Below are 26,359 nucleotides of genomic sequence, written 5' to 3'. Positions count from 1 at the left end.
AGGACTATTGAATTTTAGATAAGTGATGCTATCTCAGCTTTATATCTAGTCACCTTTGGCCTTAAATCTAATACTGACAAAGAAATTTTTTCCTTACTCCTGAATTTTAGGATGTTTCCATAAATCATTAAATGCTGCAGTTGGGTTTCATAAACAGATTTCACAAGCTGCTCACTTAAATGAGTGAATAGGTAACATGGGAGTAGGGGTTCTTATTAAAAATTATTCTGGAAGTGGGTTAAATATTCTGAGAAGAAATTTGTGATTCTTTAGTGAAGCTTATGTTGTTAGCTTGATAAATAGTTCAGTACATTTTACATTATTGTAAATGTTCTAAAATGTTATTTCTACATTCATTAAGAATAGGAACAATTATTAAAATTTCATTTACAAGAAGGTATTCAACGAAGTACCATAACCCTTTGTCTCTGTGCTATGTTTTTCTAGTTAGGTAACTGAAAGGAACTAAAACACCAATTTAGCTGAATGAAAAGACCTTTGAATATTTTAAAAAGTTAATTATTTGACCTGTGATACTGCTGAGCTAAACTATATTTTCTTTTACCTTTGATCAGAAAATCCAATTTAGCTGTCTCAGAAAGTCTATTTCTCATGAAATGGAATAACATCTATTCTAACAAAAATATGTAGTAGCAAACATTCCAGAATTAAAATTACAGAGGGGAACAATCCATGTTCTTTAGAAGAACATTTAAAACAATCTAGTTATAGAGTTTACTCTGATGAATTCTCTGGTAAGGAATTAGGGCTACTCTCCTCTGAATCCTGGGTAGGAAATGATGTTTTACTTACTTGTACTGGAGAAGATTACTAGCTCTACACAACTCTAGCCTATAAGAAAGGGTGGGCCATCTTTGCCAAAGAACAGCAGCACTAGAAATATTTGAATAGTTTGGTTCTTGAAGTTTTCAGACCTTATAACAACAACAACAACAAAATGAGTGCATAAAGGATACAGAAAAACTTTCTATCTAGATCGGGCAGGACTTATTATCCACTATTTGGACTTGCAAATTTCCTCCATTTGTTTCCGCAAGATTTCTACCAAAGCACAGACATTACATAATGTGCAAACACTGCAAGGCCTCCCAGGAGTCAAGCTGGCAAGCTATAGGTCATCGTCTGGATATCAGGTCACAGAGAAACAGGTCTGTGGGAGGAATATGCGGACTCAACAGGACCACTGGGAATAAACTCTGACTTGATCTTCTTTTCTGCTGACAACTCTTTTTTCTTTTCACGCCACCTGAAAACCATGCCACCAACTTATGTGGCTTATAAGTACTGGCTACCTTCACCATTCAAAGAAGCAAAAGCTGTGGTAGAGCCCACTAATCACTACAAGGTTGAGGCCTTTCATTACAAGCAATGTTCTCTCTCAGCTGGACCTTCATCCACTTGCAGTAAGCAAGGTACTAGAAGTCACGTAGGGATGCCCAGGATATGGTTGGGCAAAGGTAACTGTGAGGGTTTTTGCAAGAGAAGGCAGGGTGTGACTGAGGATCCAGACGGGACAAACTGACTAGGATGTTTGAGATGCTTGCTTAATGATCAGCCAATGGTCATGCCTAAGAGACAAAGAACATCTAATTCAGGCAGTCAGGACATAGTGGATATCTAGCCCATGGAAGAAATGAAAAGTCCTTAGCTGGAAAATGTTTTTTGTTTTGAGTCAACTTTTAAGACAATTGTAGATGCGTTCGTAAAGTACAAGAAATTCAGAGAAATGGGTGTGTAACCCTTACTCAGTTTCTCCAAATGGTAACATCTTACAAACCTATAGAATATCACACCAATACAGTGAGATTACAAAGTAATTCAGTTTTTGCAAGGATCTGTCAATCTGAGACAGAGTCTCACTATGTAGCCCAGGTTGGCCTTAAATTTTTTATTTTCCTACCTCAAATTCCTGATTGCTGGGATTATAGGCATATACCACTATGTGCAGCCTAAGGTCTCTCTTGTTGCCCTTTCATAAATGCACTCACTTCTGTCTTTGCCATTTTTCATTCTTAAGCCTTGACAACCACTAATACGTTTGTTCCCTACTTATACAATTTCCTCATTTCAAGAATTCTATGTACTTGGCATGATACATACTATGCAACTTTTTATTTTTTCCTCACCAAGCATAATTCTCTAGAGACCTCCCCCATGTTTTCTGTGTATTAACAAGATGCTCATTTTTACTTCTGAACAGTATTCAATGGTATGATTCTACTACAGTTTAAACCATCATCCACTGAAAGATATCTGAGTTATTTCCATTTTGGTGCTATTATGGTTAAAGCTACTAGGGAATTCAAATAGGTTTTTATGTTAACATAAACTTTCTTTGAGCAGGGATGAAAACAAGGATGCTTTGGTATTATTGGACCCTTGATCTTATTTAACCTTTTTGTTTTAGCTGTTCATTTTCTGACACTGCGTCAGCAGAAAGAGGGGACAGGTGAAATGCTGTTCCCTTACTGGTAAATCAGGAGTCTAGGTTTCCTACTTGGCTTCTGATGTCACTCAAAGAGTAGAGGGTATCCTTGTAATTGCCTGACAGGGTAGTAATTCCAACTTCCCACTAGGCTTCTCCTGTCACCTTCTAGGCTCAGATGGGAAGAAGTTCCATGTTACTTCTCCCCAGCATGACCTTTACTGATATCAAAGGCAGGGAGTGGTGGTGGCTCCATTTCTGCTGGACAGCAGTGAAGGTCTTACTTATCCATTCATCTTTTTCCAGACAGAACTGGAGCAAGTATAAGGTGTGCCTCATTACAGCTAGGCCTAGTGAAGTCTGATTTTTATCACTGGACCTTTGTGGTATGAGAGAGAATATGGCTTCAAGTTCATTCACCATGGCCTTTGTCTGAAAAGGGCAGCAATGGCCTTAAATTTGCCTTTAGAAAATGTAGTAAGTAGATCACAATCCATCACCTCCTCTTGGCAAAAGCATTATTCTAAGAAACAGCAGATGAAGGAGAAGCCCCGAAGACAGAGCTAGAGAGTTTTTTTTCCCCCCTGCAAGGGACCGAGAGTTCCCCCCCCCCCACCCCCCCCCCCCCCCGCCCCATGGGACCGTCTCCTCTATAAGAAATTTCCATTTGCTACCATGTCTCTTGTTTGTGCCAGGAAGAGGACTCTGGATCACTAGAGGCTCTTGTCAGTAGACAGGCAACAACTTGTACCTCTACAACAAACCTTTTCTTTGCTTACTTGCTTTTCCTGGGCACCTGCCCATTCCTGAATTCTCTTTATCTTTTGGTTTGTTTCAGGTGAAAGTGGTATTTCAGCCTGAGCTCAAGGCCTTCTCTTTGAAATATATTCATTTCTCTGAGAATCTATGTGTATATAACCCATGTATATATAAGATATTCATATTAATAAGTTTATATTTTTCTCTTATTAATAAGTCTTTTGTTTCAAGAGTCTGTTACAACTAAGAACTATGAAGGGTAGAGTTTTGATTTTTTTTTTCCCTCTCCTGAACCTTTGGCTGAAGATAGTTGATGATTTCTTTGTTGCTGGCATTTCTGGGTTGCTGGCTTCATGTCTAGGATATATGCAATAAAAAAAGAAAAACCAGTGATCTTATGGCTGTGTTGAGGCTTAGGTCTCAAGGTCCTTACAGAGCCTACCTTTTCCTCCTCCATCTTACATACTCTTCTTATGCTTGTTTAATATAGAATATTCTGAGTCTTTATTACTTAGCAGGAGAAATGGGAAATTTATATTTATTCCATCTTGCCTACAGCATCGTATCTAGGAAAAACAAAAGTCTTTAATGGCCCAGTAGTAGAGTGCTTGCCTAGCATGCATGAAACCCTGGGTTCAATTCCTCAGCACCACATATACAGAAAAATCCAGAAGTGGTGCTGTGGATCAAGTGGTACAGTGCTAGCCTTGAGCAAAAAGAAGCCAGGGACAGCTCTCAGGCCCTGAGTTCAAGTCCCAGGACTGGCAAAACAAACAAACAAAAAAGCTTGGAACAGTGCCATCAGCTGTGCTTACAACATTGGAGACCTGTTACAAATAAAACACTGGATAGACATCTAGCATATATTACTGCATCTAATTCTAGAATAATATTTTTAAGTATGGGGCATTATTATCCTCACTTTTATAGAATAAGAAACAAGGTTATTTTATTATAATAGTCATTTATGGATGGTTGCAGGATAAGTATTATCTAAAAATTACCCCTGATATCATGTAACTGATTTTAGTACCCTGGATATTGTATATATGTGTATTGGAACTAGGGAAGGGAAAGGGAATATTAAAATCAAGAGACAAAGGACAAAAAGACAAACCAATGTAACAGCAATGCTTACAAAACTATATGGTGTAAACCAACTGTACAACTCATGGCGGGGAGAGGGAAATGGGGTGGGAGGAGGCAGGGGAAAAATGAGGGAGGAGGTAACAAGTTGGATAAGAAATGTACTCACTGCCTTACATATGAAACTGTAGCCCCTCTGTACTTCACTTTGACAATAAAGAAAAAAATAAAAAAATATAGATTACATTCCTAGAGCAACTTTTGGGGACAAGAAAAATAAAGTACCAAAACTATTTCCTTGCATATTCAGAAAATATATTCAGCAAAGCACCCAGTATTAAAATATATCACCATGATGACTACTTATTCATTTTTATAGGCTCCTCCCAAAATTACTTACAGGAGGAATAATGGACTTGATTTTCTGAAGCTGTTTTTGCAAAACAGTGAATGAATACGGCACACCTTGGATTTCTGTACGATGTCACACATGCTGTGCACTATTCACTGAATGCCTCTCTCCATGTGTGCAGTAGAGTGGAAAATCAGAAGCATAAGGTTAAACTAAAGCTTGAAGAGGCTTTTCTACCTACCTTTCACTCAATTTCTAATTTTCTTTATTTCTGGTCTTAAACTTTTGGGAGGAAAAAAATTCAACAATGGCTTGTTGGTTTTTTTTTTAATCAACTGTCTGAGCTAATTCTGTTACTACTTCCTTATATAACTTGATGGGCGGGTTTGAGATAGATGGAGGTGGGAGAATAATGGAAGTGATGAAATTGATCAAGATGAACATTAAACACATACAATGATGTTAAACTGAAATCTTTTTGTGTAATTATTTAAAGATATTGAAAATAAAGTTCTAATTTTCTCATCTTTTACTTACCAATGCAGAATGGATGGAGTATACCTTGTGGCAATAATTCAGCCTTCACGTTCATGAGATGAAGGCTCATTCTGATAAACAAGGATTTGATGATCTCGGGACATAGTTTAAGGATTAAGTAGGTAGGAATATAGAATACATATCGAAGCCAGCACAATAATGGAGTGGCAATCTTGCCATTGGGCGACTCAGACATTCGTTCAATTGTTGGGAACAGCAGAAAGGTATGAAAGACCTACAATAAAGAAACACACTTTGATGAGATATTTTCTTAGGGGATATCCTACTGGTTTATTGTTTTTCTGTATTCCACTGACAATTGGGCTTTAAAATATGACCACAGACCAGCTCAGACTAAGAAGAAGCACCATTCATTACCCACTTATGTCATAGGACATAAAGGTGATCCTTGCCATATTGGAGCTAATTTTTAGGATGGAGAACAAGATTCCTAGAAAACTCTTAGATTCTGACTGAAATCATGATTGCTTGAAGGACTGCTGAAAATAGAACATACTATTTTAGAAGTTATCCCAATTTACGGATGATAGCAGGGGCAAGCAGAGCCAGGTGAAATATTCTATCACCAATCCAGCACTGCTTTTGCCAGTGGTTCTTGGTTCTCTTCTGAAATGCTGTACTATGCCTTAATCCTGCCAGCAAGAGTTATCTTTTAACAGAACCAAATGATATTTCCACCAATAGCTTGATCTAAATGAAGTGCAAACTAGATATAAACAGTATTTCTACCTAAATAGGAAAATGTTTAAAGATAAAAATATTTGTTCCAAAACAGTTCATTAAAACAACAGAACATATATTTTAACAAACTGGCAGAAGAAACCATTTGAAGTCTAACACTATTTACCATAACCAGCAAAACCAGCAAAACAATTTAAAATCTAACATTATTTACCATATTATTATTATTAATTTTTTTTTTTGGCCAGTCCTGGGCCTTGAACTCAGGGCCTGAGCACCATCCCTGGCTTCTTCCCGCTCAAGGGTAGCACTCTGCCACCTGAGCCACAGCGCCCCTTCTGGCCGTTTTCCATATATGTGGTGCTGGGGAATCGAACCGAGAGCCTCATGTGTAGGAGGCAAGCACTCTTGCCACTAGGCCATATTCCCAGCCCCATATTATTATTTTTGAAGTTAATATATACAAACCACTTGTGTGGGGATGAGGAAAGTCAAAATAGTTAATCATAATTTCTATTAATAATCTAAGTGGAATAGATAAATAACATGAAAAGATTGCAGAAAAGGAAATGAGAGTGAATATAATGTTTTAAATCTTCTCTAAAAGACAAATTCTAAAATGTTAAGTATAGTACACACAAAGTAAAGCACATAAGGTATAAGTATATGATGTAATGAGTAACTATAAAATTAGGTTAGGTGAGAGAGGAATGAAATATTGTCAGAAGTTGTACTTGTATAGGGCTTGAACTCAGGGCTTGGGCACTGTTCCTGAGCTTTTATGCTCAAGGCTAGCACTCTACCACTTTAGCGCTCAAGGCTAGCACTCTACTACTCTACTTGTGGCCATTGTACATCTTAGAAGAAATAAAGGTCCATTTAAGTTCCTTGTTCATTTCTAAACTGGGTTCAGTCCTTTGCAGGTATTACCTGTTGTCTTAAAAGAAATTGCTTTCTAATACCAAACCACAAAGACATTACCTGTTTCCATTCAAAAAACTGTTTTTTTTTTTTTTTTTTTTGGCCAGTCCTGGGCCTTGGACTCAGGGCCTGAGCACTGTCCCTGGCTTCTTCCCGCTCAAGGCTAGCACTCTGCCACTTGAGCCACAGCGCCGCTTCTGGCCGTTTTCTGTATATGTGGTGCTGGGGAATCGAACCTAGGGCCTCGTGTATATGAGGCAGGCACTCTTGCCACTAGGCCATATCCCCAGCCCTGTTTTTTTTTTTTTTTTTTTTTTTTTTTGTAAAAATAGATTAGATAATGATATCTCTTATCTAGAATGTAGGTTTAAGCTTCTGGTTGTGTTAATGTCAGCTGTGAGTTTGTCCGTTGATATCAGTCAGTGACTTGCTTTAACATTTATTTGGCTTCTGGTAGATTCTGTGCATATAGGTAGAGCTTTTCCTTGTCTTCTGTAGTGAACAGCCCTTTCTCATAGTAATCTGCATACCGACTTTTCCCAGATGTCACGCTGGTTCAGACACTCTCTGCAATTCCACCTTCACGTCTCCAGGGTAGAGAACCTCATGTTGAGTGAAAACTGTAGAGGACTTTTTTCTTTCTAGTCTTATCTTCTTGTTTTTCCTTAGTCATATCTCCAGGCTGAGTTCTCAGCCATTTCCTGTATTTTTCCTTTTCTCTTAAAAATAACAAATATTTTAGCTGTTTCTTTTCTGATTACTATAATTCAACCTCCACTGGGTCTCCTCCTGTCATGTAACTAAGACCATACATGATCTTAAGACAGCTGTATAGCTTTGATGATTTGTAAAAAGCATTCTCTGTGAGGAGGGAGCAGCAATATTTTCCAATAGTTTTATATATTTTTTATATATATATATATATATATATTTTTTTTTGGCCAGTCCTGGGCCTTGGACTCAGGGCCTGAGCACTGTCCCTGGCTTCTTCCCGCTCAAGGCTAGCACTCTGCCACTTGAGCCACAGCGCCGCTTCTGGCCGTTTTCTGTATATGTGGTGCTGGGGAATCGAACCTAGGGCCTCGTGTATCCGAGGCAGGCACTCTTGCCACTAGGCTATATCCCCAGCCCTCCAATAGTTTTAAAATGATGAATTTTCAACACTGAACTGCAAATGCTTCTAATGTGTTCTTTGAATAAATGCATAGTTTTAGCCACAATATAAAAATGATATTCTCTTTTTCTAGCAATTTCTCAAGTGTAAAGCAGAGGCAGAGGCTTTGGATGAACCTGACTATCTTAATGAAGCCTTTAGGCAACATCAATTGGTAGTTGTAATACAGGATAGTAAGGGATCCTGAATGTTGGGAATAACAAGACTCATTCCTTATCACAGCCCATTTTTTGTATTGCCATGGTCGTATACAAAGCTTATACACAAAGAGTCAAAGTTATGGTGCCTATGTGAAGTTTGGTTGGACAAAAACATCAGTAGAAGGAATCATCCTTTCTGGATGCCATTTTCAGTGTGATCTCTGGATCATAGCATTCAAACACAGACAGAAGAGGACACATGGTCCGAACTTTTCCCCCAATTCTAGCCTCAGAAAAGAATATACTATTTCTGATTCAGCAAGAATCACTGCAATGTTGAGAGCACATGAAGAGCAGGAAAAAGCACACCAAAAATAATGAAAAGCTAACTTTTCAGCTTGGGCTGGGTCCACCTGGAGCTGCAGGAACACAATGGGGAGTCCTGGTAGGCAACAGTTTGCAGCCACCTGAGGATCATGGGCAGCCAATAATATTCCTTTAAAATGTCTGGAAAAGTAACGCTTTGGCTTTCACATTTAGGTCCATAATCAACCTAAAGCCGATTTCAACGTATGAAGTGAAATATGGGTGTAATTTAACTTTTTTCCCATATGGAAATCCAATCGTCCTAGCATGAACTGTATAGGCTACCCTTTCTGTTTTTCCGAAGCGACACTTCTGTTGTAAATCCTGTGTATGTGTGAATGGACCCATGTTGGGGTTTGCTAACCTGTCTTACTGGTCCACTTTTCTAACTCTGCACCAAGAGTACAATGTCTTACTAATTAAAGCTTCATCGTATAATTTGAGATTTGGCAAGGTAAATTAAATCCCATTTCCTTCATCTTCAAGAAGGCTTAGGTATTTTTGGCTCTCTGTATCTGTGTAAATATTTTAGAATTAGTTAGGTAGTTCCAAAGACATCTTGGTGAGATTCTCACCGGTACTGTACAACATTTAGTTATTATCTTTATAATATTGAGTCTATGAACATAGACTCAATATGTCATGAACATAGAACTGTTTTTCCTTCATTGTATTCATTAGTTTCTCTATCAGACATTTTGTGCATTTAACCTGCAGTCACTCTGCCCCATTTTTGCCAGATACTCATTACTTCTAAGGCTATAGCAAAGAATATTCAAAAATTTACTTTCTAAGTATCTGTTGCTGATATATAAAATACAAATAGGCATTTTCATATTGATTTTGTGCCCAGTGACTTACTAAGGTCTCTTGTTAGTTCTAGTAAATTGTCTCTAGATTCCTTTGGATTTTCTAAGTATATGTTCCCATCACCCACATATAATGACACTGTTGTTCTTCAAAAATCTTGTGTCTTTTATTTCTTTCCCTTACTTACTGAATTGGCTCAAATCTTAAGTAAAGTGCTAAGTATGAGCAGTTCTTTCTCTTAAAAGAATTCAGTGTCATCATCTGAATTAGTTAAATAAAGCATTATAAAAGTTTTATTTTCTTTCTGTTTGTTCTTTTTCTTCGCTTCCCTTCTTTTCTTTTCTTTTTGAGACAGAATCTTGCTATGTAGCTCAGGTTGGCCTTGAACTCATGATGTATCCCAGAACGGTCTTAAACCTCACAATTCTCCTGACTCAGTTTGTGTGTGTGTGTGTGTGTGTGTGTGTGTGTGTGTGAGAGAGAGAGAGAGAGAGAAAGAGAGAGAGAGAGAGGGAATTTGAAAGTTATAACCTTTTCATTCTTTCACTTTCTAAATTTCTTTCTTAAAAAATTTTTTTTTTGCCAGTCCTGGAGTTTTAACTCAGGACTTGGGTGCTGTCCCTGAGCCTCTTTGTACTCAAGGCTAGTGTTTTATGAGTTGAGCCACAGTACCACTTCTGGCTTTTTTTTTTTTTTAAGCAGAGATAAGAATATCCTGTACTTTCCTTACCCAGGTTGGCTTTGAAATGCGATCCTCAGATCTCAGCTTCGTGAATAGCTAGGATTGCAGGTGTGAGCCACCAGCTCCGAGCTCTCACTTATTAAATTTCTATAACTTCATTTTTACAGGATATAGTTGGAGTTTTTCCTCTATCTAATCCTATAATTTTTGTCTTTTGTTTAGTATATTAAATATATTTTTTTATCTACAATAATTGCTAACATTTTCTATTAAATTTAAAATACCAACTTCACATTTTTATTCTGGACCTTTAAAAAATCTTCCCATTTCTTCTTGTCTCTCACCATATTTTTATGTAAAGATTTAAATAAAAATAACACAAATATATTCATCTGAACAGATGTAGAAAAAGAATCTGATGAAAATTCAACATTCTTTCATGATAAAAACTCAAAAAAATTAGGCACAGAAGGAATGTAATGTATTCTAAAGTCTATTTATGACAATCTACTGCTAATGTGATATTTCACAGTGAAAAGTTGAAAGCTTTTTCTCTGAGATCATCAACAAGAGAAGGATTTCCAGTTTCACTACTACTCAGCATAGTATACTACTCAACATTAGACAAGAGGGAGAAACAAAAGGCATCAAATTAGAAATAAAGAAAATAAGTTGTTTCTGTTTGTAAGATTGCAATATGTGTGTGTGTGTGTGTGTGTGTGTGTGTGTGTAAAATACTAAGCTAGATGTGGTAACACACATCTGTAACCCTAGCATAAAGCAAGAACAGTGACTTCAAGTCCACCCTGGACTACCAAAAGGCTGACTCTAAACACTAAAACCAAAAACCAAGACCCCCCCCCCCCCCGCCCGCCAAAAAAACAACAACAACAACAACAAAAAAAAAACAAAACCACACCTTACTAAATGAATTCAATAAAGTAGGATTAAAAAAGATCAATTCACCGAAATCAGAAACCGACACATAGAAATCAAGAAAATAATTCCAACTTTAATAGCTGTCTAAAATGAAATAAAACACTTAAGAATAAATTTAATCAAGAAAGTGAAGACCAGTACATTGAAAGTTATAAACAATGATGAAAGAAAGTGAAAGCCAGGCACTGGTGGCTCCTGCCTGCAATCCTAGCTCCTTAGGAGGCTGAGATTAAGGACAAAGAGGTTCCAAGCCAGCCCTGGCAGGAAAGTCCTTGAGGGTCTTATCTCTAATTAACTATCAGAAAGCTAGTGGCACTGTGGCTCAAAGAGGTAGAGCTAGGCTAGCCTTGAGAGAAAAAGCTCAGGGACAGCATCAACACCCTCAGTTCAAACCCCACAACTGACCAAAAAGAAAAGGAAGAATTGACAAATGCAAGGAAATTGAAAGCTATTCCATGCTTTTTTAAATTGGAAGAAAAAATACTGTTAAATGTGCATGTTCTCCAATGCAATCTATAAATTCAATTGCAATCCCTATCAGAACTCCAAAAATGTTTTTCAAAGAAATAAAAACCCCAAAGTGTATAAAGAACCACAGAAGGCCACAAATAAATTTTTGAAAATACGTAACCAAACGAACCACGGGCGTCCAGGGCGGGGAAGCTAGAGGCATCATACCAACTGACGTGAAACAAAATATAACAAAAGAATAGCAATCAAAACAACATGAGAATGGCACAAAAACAGGCTCATAGACTAATGGAGTCCCCCATATACTTTTAGTCAATATATTTTCAACGAAGTTACGAAGAATGCACAATGGAAGAAAGACTGTCTCTTCAATAAATGGTATATGGACAACTGGACCTCCACATACAGAATAATGAAATTATAACCTTACCTAATATTACACACAAATAACAAATGTAGGTCTTACATGTAAGACCTAAAACTATAAAAGTACAAGAAAACATAGAGAAAAGCTAGCTGAAATTAGTGTAGGCAATGACTTTCTTTAGATATCATTCTCAAAGCATGAGCCATAAAAACCAAAAGATATACATAGAATTGCATTAAACTACAAAGCTCCTATATGGCCAAGAAAATGATTGAAAAGATGAAGAATTAAAAAATATAATGAACCATCAACAGAATGTGAGAAAACATTTGCAAATTATACATCTGATAAGAAGCTAATATATATATATAAAAGAAATTAAAAATCCTCAAAAGCAAGAAAAGAAATAACTTGGTTAAAATTAGACAAAGGATCTGAATAAGCATTTCTTAAGTCTAAAAGGAATATAAGAAAATAAGTAACATTATTAGTTATCAATGAGATATAAAAATTCAATGACATAACATCTCAAACCCATTAGGATGACTATTTTAAGAGAGAAAATGTAAGTCTGGCAAAGATCAGAGAAAACCAATTGTATTTATATATTACTGTAGAATAGAGAAAAAACTGTAGCAAAATTCTTCATCAGGAAAGTGAAACTAAATTATATTCTACTATATTGTTTATAAATGTGGACATACATATTAAAACACTATAGTTAACTGGGGCAAACAATTAATGAAAATAACCTGCTTTCCAATAAACCTGATAATTTCTTTAGTCTTATAGGGTAAGCATTACTCATTTTATTTTCCAGTTTATGCACTTCAAGATGAGATACTTCCTTATGTTTGTTAATGTCCTCAAAGACTTAGGGAATATAAATGGTTAACTCACTTACTATCAAACTAAAAGTACCACAAAGATTCCATACTAGTTATGTAACTCATAGTACATAGGAACTTCAGACTGATCAAATCAGCTGGCAGAAACAGGAAGCAATTCATTACTTTTATAAATGATCCCTTACTGTGACCCATGTTAAAACAAAATTGCATGCAAGGGAAACTAAACATACACGAGCAACCATGGGTTATATTTGGTTGATCTGTATCAATAACAAATTGAGAATTAAAGTGCACTCTGAAATCATGGGAATAGACCAAAACAATAAGGAAGTTCTAATATTTTCTCTGAAAGCCTCATTGCCTCCCAAAATATAAGAAGACCCCAAACTGTTTATTATAACTAATATTTAGTTGAGGGGATAGGTTTTCTTCTTTTGCCATAGGAGAGCAATTACTACCTGTTGGGTGAGGTACACTTTCCCTAGATATCATAATGACACTTCCAATGAAATTTAGAGTTTAAATTTGGAAAGATAAGTCAGAATAATAGGATTTTTTTTGAAAAATAAACTCTTTATAGTGAAATAAACTGGCAAAAAAATCACTCAGGTCAAGGAAGTATACCTAATTTTATAGCACAGCTGCGCAGAGGAGGTTTCCAAATGTGTATACATGACAAAACATTTTCTTATGTTACTGTCTCATTAAAGAAAGAACTTCCAGGCTGACCAAATCATTCTGCTCTAGGAAATATTTTCACATATTTCACATTTTCATTTGAAATCTACCACAGCCAGCTTTGATAATGAAGTATGAGCAGCACAGGAAAGTAAATATGCACTTTGGGACTTTATATATTGGCTACATTTGTAAGGATTAGTGACAGTATTTTGGTGTTTATTTTTTTATTTTCCTTGAATTTATTATTTTTATTAGTCATTCTTCAGAAAGTAAGTTAAGAAACAATTGGAGGTAAGACCACAAGGTAAAGAGTCTGATGCTCAAGTGTGGTTTGTATGCAATATTTTAATAAGTAGGATTTATTTATTTTCTCATGGTACCTGGAACTGAACATTAAAGAGAGTAAATCTAACAAGTCCATCAAGAACTTCATTATTTAGACAGCTATCACAGATGCATCCATTTTTCTAGGAGAGCAACAGTGATGATTCTATGTTGCAACTAAGTGAAGCCATGACAAACAGTATTTCTTTTTTTTTTTTTAGGCATGAGCCATGAGCATTCAGCTTTATTACAAATTTCTTCCCTTCTATGTTTCCCTTATAATAGAACATTCAGTTGGTTTTAAAAAAAAGATATTCATGTGTGCCAATGTGTCAGATGAAGAGCATTGCCACTACCCTCTTATTTGTTTAATTGGTCAGCCCACTGGGTATGGTAATGGCAGTGTGCTTTCCTGTTCTACAAGAAGAAAACTTAGATAGCCCATAGTTTTTCTTTTTATAGGACTGCCAACATTATTAAGGCAGGTCTTTGTCAATGTGAAATATAAACTGGATCGCCTTGAATGATTAAAGTCAAAGTAGAGCTCTAGAAATAATCATTGTTTCATTTATCTCTTTTTCCCATAGGTCATGTTTTCTTGTTCTTACAATCAAACTGGAAATGCAGGTTTGTTTAAGCTATTTCCATAGCTATGGAGCTTATAAACTGCCATCACATTTTCATCTTTGAGAGCATGTTTTTTGAGATATTATATTACATATTTAAACTTTCATAGGTCAGAAAGACAGGAGTATGTTCCACAGTAGGGAAGTACATAGAATAATAATAATAATAATAAAATTATTGACAAGGATGAGACATGAATCTAAGCCATCAAAGTGTGGCTTTAAAAACCATGTCACTTTAACTATTAAACATTCTATACACAAAGTAATTTATTGTAGTAATTATTGCTTGGAGAAATAACTTCCTTACAGTTGAAACAATGACTATCATTATTGTTAGACATGGGTCAGTATTTACAAGTACCTCAAATAATTTAGCTTCAGAAATAAATACTCTCATCCTAATGTAAAGCATAAGACTTTTCAGTCAGAGATTACTAAGACAAAATTATGATATTTGAGTAAGTTTTGGTTAAGATGGTATTTAAGAAACTAACCACATTTACTATTTTTATTCATGTGAATTATACTCAGATCTGGGGAAAAAGATTTATCTATACTTTGCCTGAATGTAAAAAAAAAATCTACTTCATATATATTTTAGGGACATGTCAAGATAGCCATTTACAAGGAATGCTTGCAGAGATCTTTATATAACTTATAATTATACGAACACTTGACATTTAGTTTCAAAATCATCTTCTAGCCCCATTCTTTATCATTGTATATCTCTCACATCTATTTTACTTTGAGTGCAAAGTAATCTTTTCCTCCACTTGAAATTTCTTGGAATGCACTTTTGAAGCTCTGATTCAGAATTACCTCAGTGATTCTTTGTTTTTTTTTTTTGCCAGTCCTGGGCCTCAGACTCAGGGCTTGAGCACCGGCCCTGGCTTCTTCCTGCTCAAGGCTAGCACTCTGCCACCTTGAGCCACAGCGCCCCTTCTGGCCATTTTCCATATATGTGGTGCTGGGGAATCGAACCCAGGGCTTCATGTATATGAGGCAAGCGCTCTTGCCACTAGGCCATATCCCCAGCCCACCTCAGTGATTCTTAAATTCACTCAGAAAACAATTCTCACAGGCACACTGCAGTTTTTTCTTCACACATTTTAATCTCTTATTAAGCAGGTAGCTTCAGGATGCAGTTTGTGGTGACAATAACAAACCCACCTTCATGTTTATGGCTATAATATTCTCACATTGAATATTAAAGCCTTTGGCCTATGAGACCCTTTTACCAAATGTGAAAGATAGCTTTGTTGACCAAGAAATTGTTGTTGCAAGTACTCTAGACTTGAAACTACAGTACTATGCCTCTGCCATGAAGCCAGAAAACTCCAATTGTTTAGCAATGGTACTGGGATTGTTCTAAATCCTCCATCATTAAAAACTTAGGACCACGATGAAGAGTCATGACTGAGAGAACGAATCATGACTACATAAGGCCTATTGGTTGTTTATGTGTTTGTTCATTCATTGCGGATATATTAGGTACTTACAACATGCCATATAGTGCATTGTGCACTGGCGACACCATGCTAAACAAGGACAGTCCCTGCTTTCAGATAACTTAAAACTAGGAGAGATATGTATAAGAATGTACGTGAGGGGGCTGGGGATATGGCCTAGTGGCAAGAGTGCTTGCTTCGTATACATGAAGCCCTGGGTTGGAGTCCCCAGCACCACATGTATAGAAAATGGCCAGAAGGCTCGCTGTGGCTCAAGTGGCAGAGTGTTAAGTTAGCCTTGAGCAAAAAGAAGCCAGGAGCAATGTTCAGGCCCTGAGTACAAGGTCCAGGACTGGCCAAAAAAACCAAAACAAAACAAAAAAACCAACCAAAAAAAGAATGTACGTGAGGTACCAAGATACAGGAACTAAAAAGCAGAACGTAAGTGGAAAAGGGACCCTAGAAGACAATCCCAGCAAGGGATTTCTGCCATAGAAGTTGTTCAGTACATTGCTAGCTTCTCAACTGGAAGGCTCATGGTATGGTTTTCTAGTTCTATTGACAGAAAAAAAAACACAAAACAGAGAAGCTAAGATCCCATGAGACAGACACTGCAACTTGATAATATAAGCAGTTAACAGAGGCAAAGGTAACTGAGGAAATGCATAAATTTTCAAAGTAGCCCAGATAATGAAACAGGCATGGATCTGCCTTGTTTAAGTCAGGAAAAACAAAGATGTATTTTTTTTTTTTCCTTATAGGTCTCTGAGAGGAGGTGTTCCTCTTCCCAAAGACTCTACATCAGCTTTAGGAGGCATATTTCCTGAGGGTGCCTAATCTCTGGCTTAGTCATAACCTGCCTTAGTTTGTGAGTCCTTGCACCACCCCTTTTGCACAACTGAGGTCTCAGCATTTACAAAGCTTAGAGAAAGGACAACTGCTCTGGGCTCTTAACTCCTCTGACAGGACTAGACAGAACTCCTGATAGCCTTCAAGTATTGCTACCAGCTTTCAAGTGACCTGACCGATTTAACTAGGTCACTAATTAAAAATTTAATGTAATTTAATTAAAAATGTACCTGGTATCTGAAAATGCAGTATGACACAATTAGGAATTATTAGACTGCTGCTACTTCAACTTTTAGCTAGCAACTAAAACACAATCGATTCAACTCATTGGTCCTGGATAGTTGTTTAGAAAGTATGGCTAATATTTCCAATTGAGAGAATTGATATTTTGCAAATACATACCGAAAAAGTTTATACTAAGATAGTACATTTGGCAATATTAAAGCAAACTGCTTTTGAAAGAACTCAAGCTCCATTTATCTTTTTGAAGGTAAAAAGCATTTTATTTTCAGCACTGTGCAACTGTTATGAAAGGGTTCTCTGAATTATAGGTTCCACTATAATTAGTTATATAATAAAAATGTACATTTTTAGGAAAAGTATACTGTGAGTGCTTCTAGTTAGTCTTCATATACATCACCATAAAATACAGGATATCAGATTTTATTGTGAAGTAAAGACATTTTCTCCCTTGAAAACAAATCACTCCAAAGCAAAGAGACCATGAAACAAACAACTTTCATCCTCAATAAATCTAGGAGACATCTATAATAACAAACCACCACATAGACTCCCTCAATCTTATGAGGGTAAATGACCCCCAAAAATTCCAGATATGAGCATATCCTAATGTTTCAAAAATTATCGTTCTTGTGGGTGTGCATGTGTGTGTGTGTGTGTATGCATGAGCACTGATTCTAGCACTTGAACTCAGAGCCTGGACACCATCCCTCAGCTTTTTCACTCAAAAATTGACACTCTACCACATGAGCCACAACTCCACTTCTAGCTTTGTGTTGTTTTTTTGGTGTGGTTAATTGGAGATAAAAGTCTTAGAGACACTTTTTGTCCAGCTGGTTTTGAACCACAATCCTCAGATCTCAGCCTTCCTAGTAGTTAGGATTATAGGTGTGAGCCACAGGTGCTCAGCTTTAAAAATTACCATTCTTGGGCGGGTAATGTGGCTTAGTGGTAGAGTGCTTGCCTAGCATGCACGAAGCCCCGGTTTTGATTCCTCAGCACCAAATAAACAGAAAAGGCCAGAAGTGATGCTGTGGCTCAAGAGGTAGAGTGAGCTAAAAGAAGCCAGAGACAGTGCTCAGGCCCTGAGTTCAAGCCCCAGGACTGGAAAAAAAATACCATTCTCTAGTCAATTTCAGAAGGAAAATTGTTCTTTAAACCCTAAACATTTATCTTTGCTGAAATATCATAACCCACTAAAAGACTGACAAAAACCACTTCAGAGATGAACAATTATCCTAGCTGGATTCTAACTGTTATATGAGTGGCTTGGTGATGTGGGGAGAGGGAGAGGGAGAGGTTGGGGGAGAGAGCATGGATAATACCTCAGTATGTAGGAATTCACCTTGGTGATACAAATGAAATTTTTGGCCGTTTCAGAGTTAACTATCTCCATAATCTCTTCTTAGAACAAGCCTGATCACTACACTAACATTTGAGATCCTTGACAAAAGAGCTGACTTGTTTCTAATCACCACACAGTGACAGCCAGAAGTTCAGGCCAGGGATGTAGCTCAGTGACAGAACACTTGCTTAGCCTATACAAGTCCCTTGATTCCAACCTCAACCCACACACAAAATAAACCTAGGTCAGATATTGCTTTCATACTTAGAGCAAAGTCTTTCAGACAACTCTCTTATGACTTCATACTCTATTTTTCTCCGGCCACCTGGCCTCCATGTTATTCCTCCAACACAGGCACACTTCTGTCCTTCAACCTTTGTAATACTCACTTCTGCTGCTTAGAATCTCTGTCCCCATGATAGTCACATAGCTCATTGCATCTCCTGTAAACCACTTCCCAATTAGGCCTACTTATTATCTTGCTTAAAAACAGGGTCAGAGGGCTGGGGATATGGCCTAGTGGCAAGAGTGCTTGCCTCATATACATAAAGCCCTGGGTTCGATTCCTCAGCACCACATATATAGAAAATGGCCAGAAGTGGCGCTGTGGCTCAAATGGTAGAGTGCTAGCCTTGAGCAAAAAGAAGCCAGGGACAGTGCTCAGGCCCTGAGTCCAAGCCCCAGGACTGGCAAACAAACAAACAAACAAACAAACAAAAAAAAACAGGGTCAGATTGAAGGGGTTCCTGCTGGCAAATTTCATCATCCATATAATTAGTTACAATAATAACTCATATATCTTTAGTGAATCAAACTAACAAGTCCATGCCAACAAGTAACCACATCCATGCATATAGAGAAATGCAAAAATATGAAAGCCAGGTTTTTGATTACAGAAGACTGAGTGCCAAATGAGGTATATGAAGAGAGTGCCATGGTTGGAAATCTATTTTTTTGTTTTTTGGAACTAACATGGCAAAGATTAGAACAGGCAAGGATAGATAAATGTTAAATATGGGAAACATTTTTATCCAAGACTGGGTTATTGCTCACAATCTTAAAAATGACCCATTACACATTGTTTATTATTTGCTAAAGCAATGTAGCAATGTATTCAGTGAAGTTGATTGGGTGTTGAGTAACATCACCAATGAAGATAAGCTTTGTGTAGCATGCTTACAGATGTGCAAACCTGAGAAGGCCACAGTGTCACAGGTGGCACTGTGTCCAAGGATGTACAACCCCAATCTAATTATCAGGGAACATGAGACAAACAGAAAGATTAATAATGATATTTTTTGCCTTTGTCTTTTTAAAGGAATTGTGTTCCTTAAAATGTCAGTTTATGAAGAAACAGTTTACGGAGGTATTACAGGTCAAAGGAGAACAGAGAGACATGGAAATTAAATTCAATAACTTGATTCCAGACTGGGTTCTGTAGTGGAACAGGGAAGACACTATACAGGGCATTAATGAGTGAAACCACACAACTGGAATATGGAAAGAAGACTTAAGCATTATACAATAGTATGAAATTGACAACTATATTGTGGTTAAGAAGGAGACTCTTCTTAAGAACTATATATTTAAGGATGTATTTAGGGATATTCAACTTAGCCTCAAATAAGGTATATCTGGGTAAAGAACATGTGTTCTTTGCTTTCTTACTTTTTGTGTGCTTTCCATGTGTTCTGTTTTTGTTTCTTTTGTTTTATCTTTGTCTTCAAATGGTTTTACAAGGGGGTTATCATTTAACACGTCCATATGTGTGTCCAGTGCATATTTCTCAGTCACCCCTTCCATCATCAATTCTTGCACTCTATGTGAAATAATTTCCAAATCAAATGATTAAGCAAAAAAAGAGATTGCAGTCCACCCCTGTCTTCTATCCCTCAGCCAAGGTACTCCCAATTCCTTCCTCTACTCTATTTTTTTACTTTTTTTCCTAATTTTTTTAAAAATTGAGGCAATAACACATTTGAGAGCACTAATTTACTCACTTTTATGCATATTTCCACCTCTTCTTAGTAGACTGCATACTCTTCAAAGCTATGGTAGTTCTCCCATTTTGTTCAAAGATGTGTCCAAGCCCCTCATAGGTGCGCAGGAAACAGTCATGGCAGAGCAGGCCAAATTAACGGAAGACTGACTGAAAGGTGGCTAGTCACTCAGGATACATGCCCCATCTAACAACTTCACACAACTTATTTATAACATCAGTGCAGTCTGACAGTTTACTCTATGTAGGAATGGAGGGAAGATGTTCTGGGTTTGGGCATTTTAGGATGTGAAAGAAGCTGGGGAAAGGGTGAATCAATGCAACAGTGATACTAGCAAGACAATATGTTGGAAATTAACTGTACACCTTGGGGGGGGGGGGAGGACTGGGGGAAGGGAAGGTGGGAGGAAAACCAGGGAGAGGGTTACAAGTATGACAAGAAATGTACTCAATACCTTACATATCTATCTATCTATCTATCTATATCTATCTATATATATATCTATATATATCTATATCTGTAACCCCTCTGTACATCACCTTGGCAATAAAAATAAAAAAAAATAAAAAAGTGAATCGTATAAAAAAGAGGGTGAGAGAAAACCAAACTTTGACATACAACATCAACCCCGTGGACTGTATGCTTCAAGGATACTGCTCTTAAAGAAGGCTGAAGAATCCCCAACTCCCCTAGAAAGCCATAATGGTTCCAGAAAAAAAAATACAGAGACCTAGTGTACACAGAGAATACTAGACACAAAAATATCCAGGTACCTATCAAATTATCCTGCAATGAAGCTGATTAGTTGATGACAAAATCAAGTCCTACACAAAGTCTCTTTACACTTTTAATGCTTCATTCTTCAACATGCATAGATGACAAGAAGTATTAGAGAAATGAGGAAAGTTTTGATTATAACAGATCAACATAATCAGAGCAGAAACAATGAATTCAGAATGGAGATGAAGCAAGACAAACTCCCATTTTGTTAAGACAGATACACAAAATAAAAATTACTACAAAAAAGGACAAGCAATTCCTTAAAAACAACTTGCATGAGTGCTGAAAGCAAAAGCCTAATTAGATTAGACTAATCAGATTAATTAGAAGATAAACCTGGAGAAACACCCCATGTCTTAACATATAGAACTGAAAAAGAAAAGAGCTGGACAAATGGAAAGAAACTACATGAACAGAACTATTTCTGGAAAATGCAACATAAATAATGAGAACAAGAGAGAGAGGAAAAAAAAAACCCAACAGAATATAAATACTTACATAGTAAGTATGCCAATTTCCAGATGATAAAGGGTAAGCAGTATAAGAAATAGTATCATGAAATACAATATTGGGGATTAAGTGAAGATACTAAAACTTTCCTGAGAATAAAATACTTCTCATATAAAGGAAAAAGTTCAACAAGAAGCACTTCTCAAGCCAGGCACCAGCGGGTAATGGTGAACAAAGGGAGAGGGGAGAGGCCTACCTTGCTGCAGAGCCATCTTCCTCTTAAGAACATTGGGAAAATGGGGCGAATATAAAAATCTTCTTGAAGAGCAGAGGAAACCTCAAGAGCAATACCTTAGGAAAAAAGAAACTTATAGAGGTGTTATAAATGGTTTTTCCTAGTTATTTACTGATTTGTGGGCAGCAGCTAAGAGGCTTGGAAGCCAAAGAGGATTCTGAAAATGTTAAAAGAGAAGGTAGGCTTTCAGTGGGACTACAGGCTCCAGTCTTTATATATTAGTGTAACCTCCTGAATACCTAGCGATTTTACTTCTTCCTAACCAAATACAAGTAGCCTGAGCTGGCTTGGAATGTGAGATTGCAAAGTGACCACATTTTATTCTTGTGAAGCATCTTCCATTTCTTCCATTTAGTGCCTGCTAGGCTTTTTCCACTTCAGTTTTTTTTTTTTTTTGTGGTCGACATTGCATATTGTTCACAGATTTTCCACACAAGAAAAAAGTAAGCATAAAAGAACCTCTTACATTCTGGATAACCATAGTAGAGAACTTTTTCCTTCCTGAAAGATCATACTCATATTTTCATTTCCACAAACAGACTTAGAAAGCTTCAGGCTGGAATAAATATTCACAAAAAGGGCAGTTCCACAGAATGCTGTGCATCTGTCTCTACTCTCATGCTTCCAGTTATCGCTTCTGTGACAGTTATGCTCCATCCACTGAGACACCATGAATTTGCTCTTGTTTGAACAAAGCTTACAGGTGGCAATAGCAAGATATATTTTCCATACCCGTGGTCCTCCAATCACTGGGAAATTTACAAATAAGGTACTCTGCCATTGTAGCAAAGGCCACTCACTCAAATTCCAGGGACTCTTAATAACCTATCACTGTAAACCTCTTAGTGGGGTGAGGTTTTAATGTGGCTATACTTCCACAGTGGAATGAATGACACTAATCTTCTCTTGTGATTTTATTATCACATCAAAAGACAATATCCAAGCAGGCCTTTCAAAAGTGTACCTGATCTCAATTATTTGAAGAGGGACAAGGAAAGCAGTGTTAATGAAACACTGCAAAGCAGCGCTAATGCCTAGCTAAGAAGAGTACAAAGACAGGGAAGAGTGGCAGGGTAAAAGACAAGGCAGCTGCTGTTGACAAAAATGCTGATTCCGTCTGCCCCTCTCCCCCTTTGTTAATATTGAGGACTGAATTCAGAGGGCTTACAATTCATATGTAAGGTAGTACATTTCTTGTCAAACTTGTTACTCCCTCCCTCATTTTTTTTTTTTTTTTTTGCCAGTCCTGGGCCTTGGACTCAGGGCCTGAGCACTGTCCCTGGCTTCTTCCCGCTCAAGGCTAGCACTCTGCCGCTTGAGCCACAGCACCGCTTCTGGCGGTTTTCTGTATATGTGGTGCTGGGGAATCGAACCTAGGGCCTCGTGTATCCGAGGCAGGCACTCTTGCCACTAGGCCATATCCCCAGCCCTCCCTCCCTCATTTTTAAGAGCTTTAATGTTTGGGCTAGCTTCCTATTTCTTCCCCAGGTTGCTGGGATAATGTGCCCAAACACTGGTTAATATGAAGATTCACAAACATACATTTCTTTATCTATTTTTGTCTTGGCTGGACTCTCACCCCGATCCCTAATCTCTGGCTTTCAAGTAGCTAGGATTGATTGTAGGATTAAAGTGATGCATCTGGCTGGCAGGGTGATTTCAAAGCCCATAAGGGAGAATGACTTCAACACGAGACTATAATCTTATGAATACGTTATATGCACACTATCACATACTCCCTGTCTGTCCCTGCTACCATATTTATTGGTGAGAAGCAGGTTATATACACTCACGGAGGACATAATATGCAGGCATGAACATAAGAAGTGAGGACCATAACGACTTCAGCAAGACAGACTATAATCTTATGTATATGTCATATGCACACCATCACATACCTCCTGTCTGTCCCTTCTACCATACTTATTGGTGAGAAGCAAGTTACATATACTCACGAAGGACCTATCATGCAGGCATGAACATAAGAAGTCAGGACCACTGGAGGCCAACTCCATGGTCTAACTGCCATATTCCTAATCTCTTTCCTTGTATGCAATCAGTATTTTGTACAAAAACTTATGCTACCAGGACCATATTAACATTCTTCAATTCGATCTTCTAGAAGCTACATTGTTATTGTCCCCCTGGATGTATCATGCTACTATCTAGACCATGCTATTGAGCTGTACCAACTCTCACTGTCAGGCATGACTGTTGTTTCTTAAGAGGAACCTCCACACTAAGCTTCTTGATTCTCCATACTGATTTCCATAGAGGTTGTACTAGTTTACAATTCCACCACAGAATAGTAGGGTTCCTTTTCCTCTGTACCCTCACCAGCTTTTCTTGTTTGTTTTCTTGATGATGGCCATTCTGACTGGAGTAAAATGAAATCTTAGTATAGTTTTGATTTGCATTTCCTTCATGTGTTTATTAGCCATTTATATGTCTTCTGAGAACTGTCTCTTTAATTTTCATACTTATTAATTGGATTATTTGTTTCTTTGCTGTTTAATTTTCTTTAGCTCTTCATTCTGGTAATTGTTTCCTTTGCTGTACAGAAACTTTTCGTTTGATGAGATCCTCTTTGCCAGCTCTTTGCTCTTATTTTCTGGGTGGTTTGAATTCTATTTAGAAAATGATTGCCTATGCCTATATCTTTAAGTTTGCCCTATGTTTTCCTTTAGTAGTTTCAAAGTTTCTAGTCTTACATTAAGATCTTTGATCCACTTTGAATTAATTTTTGTGCAATTGATAGGGGCCTAGTTTCAGGTTAAAAAATATCCTTACTCTGTACATCACCTTTATGACAATAAAAATTAAAAAATAAGCTCAAGTAGTTGTACAAAGAACTTTCAATACAATGTATCAGTATGTGAGTAAAATGCATCTTGAGCAATGTCACCCCTTTTATCATTCTCATCCATCTCTCACAAACCTTTCTATCCTCTTAATTTACCTAGTTCCATGTTCACATATGCACAATGATTGCACTTACATTCATGCACTCCTCTTCTCTCCATGTACGCCTCCCTTCTTCTTGGTCTCATTCCTTTCTCACAACACATGTTCCAGCTCCATGGTATTCATTTGTTAAACTCTAAGTTACTTATTCAAAGGAGCCCTCTACTGCATATACCATATTTTAGTTAATATGTGTACATATGCATATGACCTGTGTATACTCACATATATGTTTGAAATTTAGATGTAACTTCCACATAAGAGATAATGTGTCCTTTGTCTCTCTGAGCCAGATTTAACACACTTCTTTCCAGGTCCATCCATTTTCCTGCAAGTGATACAATACTTTTCCTGATGGATCAGTAATATTCCCTTGCATATATACTCCTACATATACAAACACATGCACACATATCATATTTTCTTGATCCATTCATCCATTGAAGGACATCTGGACAGTTTCCATAATTTGGCTGTGGTGAATAGGGCAGCAGTGAATATGGATATGCAAGTGTCTTCACTGTATTCTGACTTGTATTCTTTTAGATAAATGCCTATGATGGCATTGTTGGACCACAGGGTAGTTCCACATTTAGTTATTATTTTTTTTTTTTTCTTGCCAATCCTGGGCCTTGGACTCCGGGCCTGAGCACTGTCCCTGGCTTCTTCCCGCTCAAGGCTAGCACTCTGCCACTTGAGCCACAGCGCCGCTTCTGGCCGTTTTCCGTATATGTGGTGCTGGGGAATCGAACCTAGGGCCTCGTGTATACGAGGCAGGCACTCTTGCCGCTAGGCTATATCCCCAGCCCACATTTAGTTATTTTTGAAGAATCTCTGACCTCCTTTCCATAGTGGTTTTACTAGTTTACATTCCCACCAACTGTGTGTTAAGATTCTTTTCCCCTCACAGCCACAATATCTGTTGTTGTTTGTAATCTTGGTGATGGCCATTCTAACTGGGGTGAGATGGTGATGGAATCTTAGTGTTTTTTTTTTTTTTTTTTTTTTGGCCAGTCCTGGGGCTTGGACTCAGGGCCTGAGCACTGTCCCTGGCTTCTTTTTGCTCAAGGCTAGCACTCTGCCACTTGAGCCACAGCGCCACTTCTGGCCATTTTTTTTTTCTGTATATGTGGTGCTGGGGAATTGAACCCAGGGCCTCATGTATACGAGGCAAGCACTCTTGCCACTAGGCCATATCCCCAGCCCCTTAGTGTTGTTTTGATTTGCATTTCCTTTATGGTGATAGATGTTGATAATTTCTTCAAGAGTTCATTGGGCATTTTTACTTTTATGAAGTCTCTAGCACTTTTGTCCATTTATTTATTGGGTTATTGATTCCTTGAGGGTCTAGTTTCTTGAATGCTTATATATTCTGGATAGAGGCCTTTATCAGACATATAGCTGGATCTTTTCCTATTCTATATGCTAACTTTGCTGTGCAGAAACTCTTTAGCTCGATATAGTTGCATTTGTCAGTTCTCTCCCTGATTTGCTGAACCCCTAGAACTCTACTTACAAAGTTCCTGCCTATGCCAGTAAGTTCTAATGTTTCTTCTATTTCCTGTAGTAGTTTCAAGTCTTTGATCCATTTTGAATTTATATTAGTACAAGCTGATAGAGATCCAGTTTTAGTCTTCTGCATATAGATACCTAGTTTCCTAACATTTGTTGAAGAGTCTTTTTCCCAGCATAATTTTTGGCTCCCTTATCAAACATTAGATGGCTGTAAGTATTCTGGTTTATTTCTGTGT

At 37.4% G+C, this 26,359-nt stretch overlaps 1 protein-coding gene across 1 annotated transcript in view; it reads right to left on the bottom strand.

Moving 5' to 3' along the window:
- The window catches only part of Ldah (lipid droplet associated hydrolase), a 75,768-nt gene that overhangs the window by 20,916 nt on the left and 28,493 nt on the right, over window positions 1-26,359 (bottom strand). Inside the window, exon 4 of the mRNA XM_048353381.1 lies at window positions 5,181-5,415. Coding sequence (XP_048209338.1) covers window positions 5,181-5,415 — 235 coding nt within the window. The remainder of the gene's footprint in view (window positions 1-5,180; window positions 5,416-26,359) is intronic.

Source organism: Perognathus longimembris, chromosome 8 (assembly GCF_023159225.1).
Source record: "Perognathus longimembris pacificus isolate PPM17 chromosome 8, ASM2315922v1, whole genome shotgun sequence".
NCBI lineage: Eukaryota > Metazoa > Chordata > Mammalia > Rodentia > Heteromyidae > Perognathus > Perognathus longimembris.
Note: the sequence above shows the minus strand (reverse complement) of the source record. Positions and strands in the feature narration are given on the sequence as shown.